This window comes from Dama dama, chromosome 11 (assembly GCF_033118175.1).
Source record: "Dama dama isolate Ldn47 chromosome 11, ASM3311817v1, whole genome shotgun sequence".
In the NCBI taxonomy this organism is placed as follows: Eukaryota; Metazoa; Chordata; class Mammalia; order Artiodactyla; family Cervidae; genus Dama; species Dama dama.
Window position 1 is genome coordinate 66,936,856 of NC_083691.1, and position 15,015 is coordinate 66,951,870.

Genomic DNA, 15,015 nt, shown 5'->3' on the forward strand with positions numbered 1-15,015 from the left:
TAAAATCTGGATGTATGGCTACAAAACATTCCATATTTATTGCTCTGTTTCTTGTGATTTTTCAAAGCTGGGACACCAGACATACACACAAATGTGCAACAGGAACACAGATGGACAGTCTCATGTTTCCCGTTTGCTATTTTGCACTGTGCAAATTCCCTACATGGCATGCACGCAAGGAGAGGAAAAACAACAGTCACCCACCGTGCTAGATTTAAAAGCATTTAATGACATCGCATATATTTAACAGATAGGGCAAAAGTTGAGAGGTACAGGTCATACGACTGAGCACCGGGCCTGAGTGACCAACCTCCCTGTCAGGCCCAGCCTCTGGAGTTCATTCCTATCAATGCCATTTTGATTGTGCAGTAAGATGAAAATTTGTCATTATAATCGTTACAGTGACAGAGAAATGCACACTATGTATCAAAGAGCAAGGTAATGAAGCAAATTATAACACAGTGTGGTAACGCACAAGCAAGTAACCATTAGGGTAACATGACTTTGTCCAGTAAATGCCTCGGTTCCACTTGTACACTTACCAATGATTTAAAGGGTTTATTATACATCTAGTTTTATTATACTTTGTACTAGAATTATCTCAAACATACAATATAATGTATTTCAGCAAAAAAAAAAAATTGAAATTACAGATTATTTAAAACAGTATCAGTTTTCTATTCCTCCTTGTATCCCGACATTCTTAACTGCTGTCCAGGTTGATGCAGAAAAGCTGCATGTCGTGTGTTAGTAAGTGATGCCAGGTACAAGTGGCTTGGTCTGTAGAGTTAACAATGGGGCTGCACTGTGGCTGCAGCGAGAGCATAACACACAATCTGTTTAATCCAGGTCAGACCCATCATGGGCGCTTCTAATAGTCAAGACTCAAGGTAACCACTGGTAGTAAATGGGAGAGAATGGTGTCGGGACATTGGTACGTTTTGTCTGTGGTGAGCACAGGAAATATTGTTTAAGCACCGCTGCCTTGCATACCAACAGCACTAGAGGCGGGTTATTTCCAACACAGCCTCACAAAATTGAGGAACAGTTTAAATACTGAGATCTAATCTATATAATTTCGTTAAAAAAAAAATCTGGTCTTCCCTCTGCACCTCAAACTTTTGTTAACTTGGAGATAAAGTGTTTAGGTTGTATTTTTCCCCACCCTCCCCAAGAAATGCTCTATAAATTAAAAGAAAAAAAAATCAACCACATGGAGGAACATTTAGGCACAGAGAGTAATGTGTTGGTTCTGAGCTTGCATGCTGGAATTTCACTGAAAAGGTAAGAAGAGAAGGGCAGGAAGTGATAGAAAGGAGTTCACTTCTTTTTGCCAAAAAGGCTGAACCTCTTTTCTTTGTCTTTCTCTTTGTCCTTCTCCCGTTTGCCGGGACTGGACTCGCTGGTGATGGTGACGACGCTGGTGGGCAGGGTCTGAGCCCGGCTGGATGCTGGCGTGCTCTGGGTGCTGGCAGACACCTCATGTTTATCAGAGGAGATGGCAGAGGAGATGGCCTGGATCCATGTATTCATTTCCTCCTGGATGAAGGAGGGGGGACAGAGGTGAGACTCATCTAAGGTGGATGGACATGAGACACTCTCACTCCACCTGGGTGACCGTCTGAGCTGCTGTGGGTTGGAAAGCTTAGGAAAAGCATGGCTGCCTGAGAAGGGACAGTGGCTCTCTAACAAACGTCTGCTTCACCAGGACAGTTGTGACCATGGTTCGATGCTCACCAGAACTCAGTTTACAGTACCTGAAGGTCCCCATGTAGTATACAGTCCTACAAAGGTGACAAGCTGGAAGACTGGCTTACAGCATGGGGGTCAGGTCCTACCCCAGAAAGTGCTTTTTCTTTTTTGAAATTGAAATCTATTTGATATACCACATAACTTAAAGAAGTTGCTTTTTTTTGAGTTAACGCCCTACACATGTTGTTTTCTCATTGGCTGACCATACAGCCAAGCGATGGTTGGCTGAAGGCAGTGGAGTGCAGTGGGCGCAGAGGGGCGGCTCCCGGCTGGGTCGTGGGCTCCACACCGGTTTGGAGACCACCTCCCTGTGGGTCACCCACAGTTCTTCACGGGACCCTGTGCTAGCTTTCCTGCCAGGGTGGGAGAAAAATGAGATGACATTTACTGCCTCTGACTGACATAGAAGAACAGAAAACCTTCCAGCATTTGTGACCGTGGAGACCAGAGGACAAAAGCCACCGCTGATCATCACTCATGTGAAGAGCATCATATATAATGCTGATTCATCAGGCCACAAACATTTGAAAAAAAGAAAGAATCTTAAAAACTTACATCATCTTTGGCTTGGAAGAGGTACTCATTGCCGTCATTTAGTCTGTAATTTGAAAGAAGAAAGTCAGTCACAATATAACTTAAGAAAAAAAAAAACCCCTTAACTCTCACATCCTCTGTGGGACATAAGCAGGCCACAGGATCACATTAGAAATGCCTGTTGGAACCCTGTACACACCACTCAATGTGTTCAGGGCCTGCCTGGGATTGGCAGCCACCCCCCGGACATCAAGAGGCCATATAAAAATTGGGCCCATATACACAAGTGACTTGAGTGTTTTAATCACCGCATGTGTGCTAAGTCGCTTCAGCCGTGTGTGACTCTTTGTGACCCCATGAACTGTAGCCCGCCAGGCTCCTCTGTTCCTGGGATTCTCCAAGCAAGAATAGTGGAGTGAGTTGCCATTTCTTCCTCCAGGGGATCTTCCTGACCCAGGGATCGAACCCACATCTCTAAGGTCTCCTAGCAGGCGGGTTCTTTTTTATTAAGGTGGGTTCTTTACCACTAATGCCACCTGAGAAGCCCCGTTTCACTCACTGGAAGGATCAAAAATGTTCCAAACGTAGCTATACCTGGATTTGTTGTGGCAAAGATCACTTGAATAACTGATCACTGCTCTAAACTGAATGCAAGAGAAAGTTCTTTGAAAATCATTAGCCCTGTTGAAATCTTGCCACTGCATTTATATGCCCCACATTAACAAATACCAGATTTTCTGAACTGACAGAAAGTCACAGAAAAGGTCTCCTAGATTTCTCTTCTTACATACATCTGAGAAGCGAAGAAACTGCCCTGGTGAGGCTGTTGCTGTGACACGGAGGGGCTGGCAGGGAGGGCTGCGTCAAGAGGAAGTGGGCAACACTGGTGCAGAGGAGTCAGGTGCTCTCTGCCAACGTCCCAACCCTCTGACACTGCTTCAGGGAAGCACAGAGGGAGGCAGCCAGGGAGCCTGGCTGTCTGCGCCGGATGTTATAGTATGGAAAGCGTCCCAGGTCGGGACCTGCCTCCTGTGCTCACCAAGAGCTCAAGAAATCACATCACTTGCATCGCTCTCATTTGTGGTCCTTGGCCTCGTCCAGCTGGCGTCAGACACACCCATAACCGAAGACCAAAGCTTTCCAGATCCCAGAGCAACAGATCAGATTAGAATCAGTCATCCTATCTATTAACGTTTTCACTTTTTATGTTTTTACAAAAAAAACCTGATTTTTCTGCCCATTTCCAAGGATAAGCAGAACTTCTGAGCTTGGATCCACTCTGTGGGGAGTTGAATGTGGACTGCACGATGGGTAAACTATTTTTCTAAGTGTCCCTTAAACTGTGAGATGTGACGAGCTCACCTTGTCTTAGAAATACTAAATTCCATCTGATAAAAAACGAAAGCTCCTTTTCTGCAATGTTCAGCTGTGCCGTTCACCACAGAGACGCTGGGGACCCTAACTGAGATGTATGCCTATTCCGTCTTCACTCTTTTGGTAACTTTTTAGATGGTAGAGGAAAGGAACCAACTGATCACAGCATCTAAGAAAACCAATGCCTGGAGTGAAAAATCAACACACACACCCCCACTCTCTGGCAACTCTCACCTGAGCTTGAACACGTGCTTCTTCTTCTTGTAATCAAGGGCCACTTCACAGATGGCTTCTTTCAAACTCACAGGGACCTCGCTGTGGTAGGGAATCCCTGAAGCAGCTGTCTTTGCGTCTTTGTAGAAACCCATTTCTTGGTTATTTATGACACAATAAACATTGTGCCAGGACCTGAGCCATAAAGAAAGGCACGACAAGGTTTTCCTCCATTGCACTTCCCCTTAAAGAACTGAGTCTGTTTAATACGAAAATGGTCCCCACACAACATGGTACGATTCCCTGTTATAATAAAAGCTCTTCCTAAATTGTTAAAAATAGACAATGCAACAAAATTCCTCTGCAGACTCCCAAGACAAAACCATATGTTGCTACAATGGCAGGTTTTGAAGGATATTTTTTACTCTGACTTTGAAGAAAAATACAGCGCCCTCTTTTATTAAATAGAGAGTCTTGGCTCTGACCGGAAAGCTTTTTGTGGGTGTTTGGTACCCTCTTGTGGTAACGGGGTACAGGCCAGGCTCCTTATTGGAAATGTGCCTGTCCTTAAGTAGCTCTTCAATCTCAGCATCTTTCTGTACTGTGGCCTGGCAACCTGATAGCAAAGCAGATTCAGGACCATGAGCACTTATGGTACACTGGCTGAATTAGAAACAGGTAGCCTTCCTCCTCTCAGGATATGGCAAACTGCCCTAATACACTGCTTTTATTAGAAGACACTTTACTGCTACCTTCCTGTATTAACAAATAAATTATACTGTTCTCAATGTGGATGGCAGCTCTTAGATGGGATTCCCTTGTGCAGTGTACAACCTGTAGAACTGTACGTGGTGGGTCCCAGGCAGTTTAGTTTACTGGTTAAGCACACAGGCTGTGGAGTCAGGTAGTTTTACTAGGGTGTGCCAGCTGTGCCATTTACTAGTATTACACGGGTGAGCTTTCTTAACCTCCCAGAACCTCAGTTTCTTCATCTGTAAAATGAACATAATAAAAGTAGGGCTATTGGGAGATAATCAGTACAAAGACTGATAGGAGAAAAGGTGACTTAAACAACCACATTAAGCAACCCACTTAACCCACAAAGAGGAAAAATAGCAGTGAAGTCACTTCACTCTAGGGAAGACTCCTCCCTCTCTAGTGGCCTTCCTTCTCAGGCCTACTAAGGCCTCTTCTCGCTGTTCTCTCACACACTTAACTCTTCCTTGTCTCGGTGAATAAAAGCACTCTACTCCCACTTCCCAAAAAGGATGTGATGCCCAAGAAGCTACAGAACCAACCAGATACACACACACACACACACACACACTCCCCTCTCAGTTGAAAGCCATCCACCTCCACCTCTAACGGGCTGGGCTGACTTCCCCCAGGACCGCCGGCCTCTGCGCTGTTACCTGCTCGAGGCCTTCTTATTGTGGGCCTCCCACTCATGCTTTCGGTTCAGGAAGCCTTCCATCTGGGCCGAGGGCGTCTCCTGGGTCCTGGCTGGCAAGGTGGCGGCACTCTGGGCTGGGAGAGCAGTCTTGGCTTTGCGATCGGAGGTCGGGGAGGGGATGGGGCTGGACTCCTTCGAGCTCGTCCTCTGTTCTGCAGCGCCGTTGACCATTTCACTGGTGTCCACTGTTTCTGCCATCTAGGGACAGTGGAGAGGCCATTCAGCTAACCCCATGAGCCCTGGGGGGGGACCACATACGCTCTGACTCGCACACGTGGCTGTGTATAAATGCCTGGCACAGATCGAGGCAGTACAGTAAAACCATTGCACATCCCACAAAGCTAGCTGGACACCAAGGACATTAGAAGGTGGGGGTGGATTAATACCCGCCCGTTTACGGGGAGATGAGAAAAGCGAAATGCCAGGATGAGTTTTACTGCACTCTGCTCCTCTGATCAATCCATTTTCTCTAATAGAACTCAGATCATTTCCTCTTATGGTTACGTTAAAACAAAAGGACAACAGTAACAATCACACGCATTAAATGTGAAAGAGCGGACGTTATACAGCAGCCACCTTACAACCAAGGACGCCACCAGGAGGGCTGAAGTTGAAGCGAAAGGGCATTCACAAACAGATGGAGAGACAACTCTATCAGAGCTACACGGCATTCCCCCAGAGTCAGACAAAAAAGACCTTCCATTTCTGAAAATGCTCTCCGGCTCCCGTCCCCGCCCACCCCCCGACACGTGGTCATAAACACATGCAGAAATTAAGACAGCAATCATGCACTTCATGTCTACCATCCCCGTTAGACTTTGAAACTTAAGAGCTGGAAGGAAATGAGGCAAGTCAACGAACATCAATGTAACCACGTCTGCAGAAGTTGTATCGTGAGTGGGTTGTAGTTTGTGTTAAAGGAGCTGGAAAAGCCAATCACAGTCACTCAACACCACACGGCTATTTACCCCCAAACAAAGACAGAACCAGGGCCTTCCCCATCACGTGCTGGTTGATCACGGTGCCTTGCTGCACTGAGACGAGGAAGCCCAGCCAGCCAGGCTTCCAGCAGCTCTGACCCTTCAGGCTGGAGTCGTCTTCGGGAGTTGTTTCTTCCCAAGCTCATTGCTATGGTAACCCTCACGGCTTTTCGGCTTGGGAAATGCGGTAGGGTCTCTCCATTCATTATCGCTTTCAGCCTGTGTGCCATCAACTGTGTACCATGAACTGTAGCGGGCCCCTGGCTGATACACCCAGGGTGTGGGATTAGCGAGTTACTAAAGCTGGGTGTGGCTGACGCTTTAGTGGATTACAGACAACCTGCACCCCTCGTACACGGACAAACATGGAGGTGTCAATGGCACGCTCATTAGGTAATGTCCCCCACCACTGCTGCCCAGAACCGAGTGACACCAAATTAGCAGCAACAACCTCAACAGGATCAATGGGAGACTGGCTACCACTGCTTGAACATCAGATATGTCAACTCTTGGGAACTGGATGTCTCTGTTGGATCTTACCTAAGTGATAGGGCAGGAGTCAAGTTTATATTCTGTCTAAACAAACTATCACTGTCCACATTGGAGTTTAGGGTGGGAGCAGAGGCGAGGCACTGGAAGGGTGTTTGTGATTAGACCTCTTTATCCACACAGCAATGTGGAAACAGGATCATGAGGGAGGAGAGGCATGGGCAAGATGCATGGTGATTATCCTGGCCTTGCAAGTGACAGCCTGCAGACATGTGCTTATAAGGAATGGGATATTTAAATATCTCTCTTGCCTTTCACTTTTAAAGGAGAGACAGAGGGGAGATAATGACCAAACAATAAAACACCCCTGAGTCGAAAGAGAGTGAGTGGACTTTAAGGTTGACTAATCTGTTTTGGTGTGAGATTTCAAGAGACTTCTAGTGGGGAGAAGTATGCGATTGGTCTGGAAGGCCTGTGTCAGGCGTGAGTCCAAGGAGACATGGGGTTAGTGTGGACAGAAACCAGGTTAAAAAAAAAATTAGTGCTGCAGGTGTGACTCAAAAACTGCAAGTGACAGCAATGACCTGGACAGCGGAATGTTTACTGGGAAAAGGCTAAAATTTCTCATACTTGGTCAGACTCCAAGGCAAGTGAAGGCCAGGGGAAGCCTCAGCTGGGGGAAATTCTGCAGCAAAAATTTTTTTCTTTAGCGTTAGAAGGAAAGAGAAAACCCCAAACCAGTATGCAGAGATAATTAATGTTTATGCAAATGAATCACTAACCAAGAAAACAAGGGAAATAAAAGGAACAAAATGAATTTTAATGGACATGTGCTTAAGCATGCCAACAGACAACACGCAACTAGAGACAAACATCAAAAGCAAATCATAGTGCTGTGACCAGTGGGTACCTGTGGATCCCCCCCACCCCCACCTGACATTGCTTCTCTTTAGCAATTAGTCCAGAGTGCTTTAGTGGCTGGATACACCTGAGATAGTTCAATCAGAAGGTGAACATAAATGCAACGTGACAACTAGTAGCACATGGAATGCCTGATTGGTTTTCTAAGTGCATGAAGCAACACTATTGTCAAAAGTTCATTAACTTGAGTCTCTGCACTGTAACTCAGAAGAATGAAAAGAGCTTTTCTTCTTCTGATACAATCCAATTACAACTAAAAATTTGTTCTGGCAAGCTACAATTTAAAAATCTAGATTAAAAATAGGCATGAGAACAAATGCCAGAAACATCACAGCACTCCTCTCTATGCTTATGTGGCTTCTGTTTTTTTTTTGGTCTTCTGAATACAAAAGGCATAAAATTGGGTATTAGTCCTACTGATACAAAATTTAAACATATATATATGGACACATCACATATATACATAGAGATCAATGACACATACTATTTGGAGCCAGGAACTGGGCTCCCTAATGACCAAAGATGAAGCAGTACTTTTTTCTAAAATGAATTTTGGTATGTTTTAAGGCAGAGACCCAACAATGGTGCATACTACTCCCAGAACATAAGAAGCTTGGCATCTATCTATATACCCATCTACAGCCGCAAGTAGATAGATATGTACATAGAAATAAGGAAAAAACAAACAAGATGCTATATGATGTTATCCTGACAAAAGAAAAAAAAGACATGCATCATGAAATGAAAAGACAAATTAGACTTAACTCATGGAGAACACATATCAAAACAGGTCTTCTGATTCCACTAACATCTAAATATGGCAAATGAGTAAGTGAATGTCTCACACAGCTTTCATGTAATGTGGACCTGCTTTGGTTCTGCCTTTATTGGTACCAGGAAATCATCCCTTTCTTTAGCTTTTATTCCTAAGGAATAGAATTTCTAATAAAACATTTCGATCCCTGCTGGTGGTCTGATAAACAATATCTTAAAAGACTCCTTATTAGAGAGTGCCACAAAAAGTCATAAGAAAATGAAAAATGAACTGGAAGATCCATACGAGACACACAACGGAATTTCTGTCTAAAGAGACACTGAAAACTTCTGGAGCCTGAAGGCAGGCAATGGCTCCTGGGGTGGTCTCCCAAGTGTTCAAGTAATCAGGGTGAACCAGCACGGCTTTTGTTCCACTGGTTGGAAAAATTTAAACAGTTTGACACCCTGAAGTCATCAACTGGACAGAAAGGCATGGAAGTCTGGTTGGGCAGGCTTCCCAAACATGCCAAGCCAAGAAGTGCTGCCTCACCCACCAGGATCCACGCCCCAGCAGCACTGACAGTGACCCAGATGGAGGTGGGGGCACCAGACTCCTGAGGCCAGCTGTGTTAATGAGCTGTCAGCGAGCCTACCACTCTCAGCTCAGGACTTGGCAGAAAAAAATAGATGAACGGGTTTGTAAAAAGGTAATAAATGATCCGAGGGTCTCAAAACCGTTCAGATTCTGTACCTACAACAGCTTCAACTCTTTTCTATTGTTTCTCAATAAATGACTACATCCTTCATGGAATGTTACACAGCTGACCTTAGGTTTCAATCTTGGTACCGGAGGTCTCCCTCCTCATCCACCAGTCTTCCTAGTTCCTGGTGAACTGCCGCAGGTTAATAACATCTGTGAAGGGAGCTACGTATGGTGCAGGACTGCACCCTGTTAGTACAACTGGATGTGCCATACCTGTCAGATTCTAGTTTTCTTCTTCATTTTGCTGTAATCTCATTTAATTTCAATTACTCACGTAAGGCTTTTGCTGCAACATCTTAATAAAGTAAAAAGCTCATGATAAATAAACAAAAATTACGTAGGTTGCTTTCAGGCAATGGAGCATCCATCAGTTAAAAGACTCAAATAAACATGAATTAAGTGCAAACAAATATGAAATCAAGGAAGACTACGAAGTCAGTAAAATTTTTAACACTGTGGGTGAAGTGGACGCCAAAAGGTCAAACCAATGGGATTTGGAAAGACTGGTTCTTGACAAACAGTAGCGAACTTCACAGTCCAGACCACGGCTGGTCACTGGCTGTCCGTCTGCTATTAAAGTTTTTGTAGTTTTGGTAGGTTTGAGAGCGGTAACTAACCCGTGGAGATCCCTGTTCAGCTGGCAGACCATTCTGGGAAACTTGCTCTCCTTTTGAAGTATCCCTGTTGGGAAAAAGGGGAAGAGAAGATGGAGGAGAGGAGGAAAGGGGGAAGGAGGGAAGGTAAGGGGGGAAGAAGAAAAGAGGAGAAAGAGAAGAGCAAGGCAGGATGGGGGAGAACACAGGTCAACTTTATTAGAGCCTCTCTCAGAAAAACATAAACAGCCCTCTTTCACATAATGGGATTTCTTTCTAAAGATTTTCAAGTGTTTCAAATGGACTCTAGATAGAGAGTGAGACCTCAGGCATCAGTGCCCACAGAGGTGGCATTAGTTGTCACGGAGCTTTAACCACAGCAAAATACTCAGCCTTTCTGAAACAGAGAGTAGTTTCTGCCCTTTGTTTGAAATCACCCAGAACGTTCAGAATGCCTCACCATGCAGTCCCTGGCCTGAAATCTGGGTGGTTCACTCCATCCATTTACTCCTGGGGAAGTTGTGTGTGTGTGTGTGTGTGTGTGTACACACGTGTGCACAGCAGAGAGTGCTGTCTACATTCCACTTTCTCTGCCAACCCAGCAACGTAACTATGGACAAGTCAGTGTCCTCAAATGTGACTGTATGGGGTCCACACTGTCTGCAGAATGGCTGACAGAAAGGGCACAGCACAGCACAGAAACGTGCTCCCTAAACCCCACTTGTCACTGAAGCTGGGTGCGGGCAGGCGGGCTGCCTGTGACTCACCACTGCTGCTGGGACTCAGTATCCTCGGAAACCTTCGTGCTCGGCTCAGGGGAGGGCGGCCGCCTCTTCCTCTCCTCTTCCTCTTGCTGTCTGCGCACTTCCAGTAGCTCCAACTGAGGAAGAACACCGTGATGTCTGGCAGAGCCCCAAACTCTGCCTCTTTTAAGGAAAGGGTTCCAGGTGAGCCCTATTTGTGTGTTCTACACTGGATCACATAGGACGACCTGGAGCTCTGACATCCTAAGCAAAAGCTCATTCAGGTCATAGGAACTGAGGCTACAACTCTAAGCCACAGGAAACCAAGGTCTGCATGATGAAGCAGATCCACTGTACGGGCTGGCAGAATCCCTGGGAGTTGTGTGTGGCCCTGGGACATTGAGTTTAATTGCTACATGAACTCTGCAGCCCTTGAATTCACTGAGGAAGAAAGCAGCTGAGTGGCAAGGTCCATGCCGGACTTCCCATCAGAGCTCAAACACCACGAAGTCAGAGCTGCAGTAACTCCCAACGAGGCTTCTTGTGCTGCTGTGGGGATTGGGTCTAGCTAAATCCCAATAACACATTTTAAAAAGCCACAAACTAGTCCAAATGAAACTAACCCATTTCATGAGCAGTATGTGAGTACCATAGTATTCCATTTTAGCACAGAAGTATACAGATATAGCTAAGAAGCCCAGAATTCTAAGAAGAATACCATTTCTGTACAGCATAAAGAATCAGCTTTCCACCGGTAGTGCAAGTGTCTTGGGAGAGAGATCACCAGTGAGCAAGTCCTATTCTAAAGCTTTTATTTTGGCAGAAGAGATCATCAGGACTGGGGAGAGCCTGGTGGTCTAGGATAAGCTACTCCTGCTTGATGGGAATTCCAATTCTGAAATCGGAAGATAACTGTACAGCTATGACCACAGCTTCTATGAGATATAGGGAAAAAAAAATAGACCAAAAGAAGAAAGCAAACCCCAATCAATCAATGCCCAGACAGGAAGTGATCACGGATCTCTGTGCCCGTGACTGAGGAAGTGACTGAGGGAGCAGTCGCCTTGGGCCGTCTCCCCAGGTCCTGTACCGGGAGGAACACCAAGTCCAGGAAGACCCTTCATGCTTTTAAGAACAGAGCAATGACATGAGCTCCCAGGTCTAGTTGAGCAGGAAGCAGAGCTTCCCATGGGAACCACCACAGAGCATCCCGGCTCCCAGTGGTCACTCACCGTCGTCAGTCTTTCCAGGGCAGAGAACCTCTCGTCCCAGGTCGCTGCAGACTTTTCAAAAGCCTCATGGCGCTTGATGAGCTTTTCCACCTCGTCCACGCTCTGGCCTATCTCTCGGCTGGACAGGTAGGGCTCCTGCCCGAGCAGCCAGGCCTCAGCCACACTGGCATCCCTTGAGAACTGATGGACCTCCAAGACTGCACACGGAGAGCCGAGAGTGAGTATGTGGGCAGGTGACTGGGCAACCGGGGGTGGTGCTGCCCTCTAGTGGCAGCGGCCTGCACAAGCCACCTAGTCTAGTCCAGACCTCCTCTGTCCACATAAACATCAGGGGAGCTACACATGTAACTTCTACTAGCCACATTAAAAACAGGTGAAATTAATTTCAGAAGCACATTTTAGACAACTTGATATATCAAAGTGCTATTTCAACATGTAATCAGTAAAAAAAAAAAAAATGAAAGATTACTGAGCTGTGTTACATCTTCTTTCTTCCATATTTGAAATTTTATACTTGGAGCATATCTCAATTTGGACCAGCACAGTACAGGTTCTAAAGAGTCCCATGAGAACAGTGGCTGCCACAAGACCATGTAGGACCAGAATATACGCTCTGCTCACTCAGCCCTACTACAGTGAAGTGAGCCTTGGAGCCCTGCAGGAATTCACAACCTATGTCCAACCAGACGGCCCTGATGGAGCAGACATTCACCGATCACACTTTCTGGGTTGGAAGTGCTATGTTTTACTTTGGGGGTTGAAAGGGAGAGAAGGGTCTGGGAGCCCTATACAAAGTGGGGATGGTATGGGCTAAAAGGCTTCTGCTTTATTCATTCTGTCCTCCACTCGAGAAAACACAGCGTGCCCTCCACCGACTGCACTGTGAGAAGGCAGGTCAGAGCCTGCTCCGTCTGTGCTATGGCTGGCTGGCACTTTCATTACACATTAAGCAGCAGTGCTTGGGGCCATTCAGGTAAGAAAAAGACTGTGGGCAGCATCGGTGTCACTGTGGTGCCCCCAACACTGCACCACACGAGGGACTTTTCACCTCATCAGGATTGCTCAGCACACAACCTGGTGTCTAGTTCACAGTGTGGGGTGTACCCTGGGCTTTGCTGAATTGAAATGAACCTGCCCAGGGAATGGGCAAAATTAAAAGACCAAATTCTCACCCAGAGAATGGTCAAGAGTGGGACTTCTTGAGATGAGGCGCTCAAGAAATGAGGCCTAACATTTTTTAGAAAAGGACCCTTGGGTTCTGCTTCTAGAAAGCACTTCTGATACCTGAGAATAAGGCTGTAAAGACAGAGTCTGGAGCCCCAAGCACCGAATGGCAGAATACGGTAAATACGATAAATAATGCTTCAGTTGGACTACCTTTGGTGTTCATAAATACTACTCCCAATACTGTATGTTATAAATTCTGTTGGCTCACATATTCTTTTATAAAATGAGACTAAAAATAGAACCTACCTCAGAAGATTATTGTGTAAAGTAAATAAAGAAAAAACATATAGAATACTTAGAATAATGCCTGCTTCACTGAAAATTCTTTATTATTGTTAGCTTTCATTAAGACCTAACCAAGCCAACTTTCCATCTTCTTGACTCTGCAGTAACAATTCTTCCTAAAGATAACTGGGGGGTAGGGGTCTCTTTGCTGCACTCCCCCAGAGGGATGCACATCCTGTGGGCTGTTCCTACACACCTATATACCACTCACAGCCCTGAGGGCAATCATGGGAATGAAAGATAATGAAGGTGACATGGAGAACCACTTAAAAATACTTATTAGCATGAAAGAGTTAAATATTTAAGATATTAACAAACAAGCATTCAGAAAGGCTCCAAAAATCAGTAAGAGATAACACTGTATCAAACCAATTAAAGCAGGTAAATAAACTCGCTTGCTTTCAGTGGGGACCCAGAAAGATCAGAGATTCAGTATATCCTTACTCAGTCTTAACCACTCCCATCGGTCTTCCCACTTGTCAATCATTTCTTTTCTCTTTTCCGTCAACTGCAGTAACTTCTCCTTGATCTGTGAGAAAAGAAGGACCCCAGGAACATCTTAATAGCCTGGACCACATCCTCCTAGTCTGCCCCTTGATGGGCCACTTTATGTAGGAACAACACATTTTACAGAGAGATCACCACTAAGGCAGGAAAGATGTGAGGACCACTCAGTCCACCTGTGTGCCAGGAGAGGAGAGAAAAGCATGGCGACGTGCCTTCCAGAGGGGGCTGGGAGGAAGGCCAAGCTCCACCCGAAGTTGCTCTGTTGCGAGGTGGCCAGCAAGGTAGCAAGCCCTCTCCGGACTCCGGGGCTCCTGGGTTGCACACATGCAGGAAGAGAGGGGGAGTGAGAGGGCCAAGCCCCACGCTTTCTGAGGGCATGTCTGAGCCCTCGAAGGGGGCCTCACGCTGACAGCCACTTACCTCAGTATCACCAGCATCCTAACTTGACTTGGCGACCATGCACTAAGGAGCAAACTGATCTAGGGCATGGGGGATAGAGAAGGGGTGTCACCCATGTGGAGGACCGATGGAGGAGGTGAGAGTGGATGAACCCTCAGCCATGGTCCTTGAAAATTGTCTTCTGGGCCACAAGTTGATTGGTTTTAGACCTACAGTCTTGCCTAAATGCCTTATTCTAACACACAAGAAAGAAGCAAGCAGTTTTGAAATACATGTAAGCATGTGCTTAGGTATGTATGAATGCAAACACAGATTTCTCTGTGTGTGTAAATATATATGCATACACATACATACGTACAATATATACATACACACCCAAGAGAGGCATTCTACATCTGAACACCAGCTGCACTCACCCCTGGGCCCCAAAGCAAAGCAGCACATACCTCCTCAGATGCGTAGTGCTTCCTCGCCAGCAGGGATTTCCCCAGTTCAATGCAGGTCGTAAAACTGTCATTACGAGCATCGATTTCAGCTTTGATACCTTGATGATTATTCATCAATAGCTCAACAGATGACACATCCCTAAAATTATACAAATAATACTTCTTTATGAGACTGAGCTTTTCAAACGCTCGTGCAGGTTTCTAAACACGTAATTACTCTGATGGAAACTGACAGCACGGTGTCTGATTCACAGTCTGAGCCCAGGTTGGGTCACAGAGCTGCAGCATAAAGGAGTATTTCAGGGCCAGCTTTGCAGCCTGCCCACTTTTCTTTGCATGTGTTTGTGC

The 15,015-nt window shown here is 45.8% G+C and overlaps 1 protein-coding gene across 2 annotated transcripts in view; it reads right to left on the minus strand.

Annotated features, from left to right (window-relative positions):
* Nucleotides 1-209: 209 nt before the first annotated feature.
* SPTBN1 (spectrin beta, non-erythrocytic 1) overlaps nucleotides 210-15,015 on the minus strand; it is a 204,219-nt gene continuing 189,413 nt past the window's right edge. For both annotated transcript variants that reach the window (XM_061155435.1, XM_061155436.1), the window contains 9 exons: nucleotides 14,668-14,806; nucleotides 13,760-13,844; nucleotides 11,804-12,000; nucleotides 10,596-10,708; nucleotides 9,853-9,916; nucleotides 5,286-5,524; nucleotides 3,895-4,068; nucleotides 2,308-2,350; nucleotides 210-1,539 (listed from right to left, as the gene is read on the minus strand). In XM_061155435.1, the coding sequence (XP_061011418.1) occupies nucleotides 1,321-1,539; nucleotides 2,308-2,350; nucleotides 3,895-4,068; nucleotides 5,286-5,524; nucleotides 9,853-9,916; nucleotides 10,596-10,708; nucleotides 11,804-12,000; nucleotides 13,760-13,844; nucleotides 14,668-14,806 (1,273 nt within the window). In that variant the 3' untranslated portion in view covers nucleotides 210-1,320. The remainder of the gene's footprint in view (nucleotides 1,540-2,307; nucleotides 2,351-3,894; nucleotides 4,069-5,285; nucleotides 5,525-9,852; nucleotides 9,917-10,595; nucleotides 10,709-11,803; nucleotides 12,001-13,759; nucleotides 13,845-14,667; nucleotides 14,807-15,015) is intronic.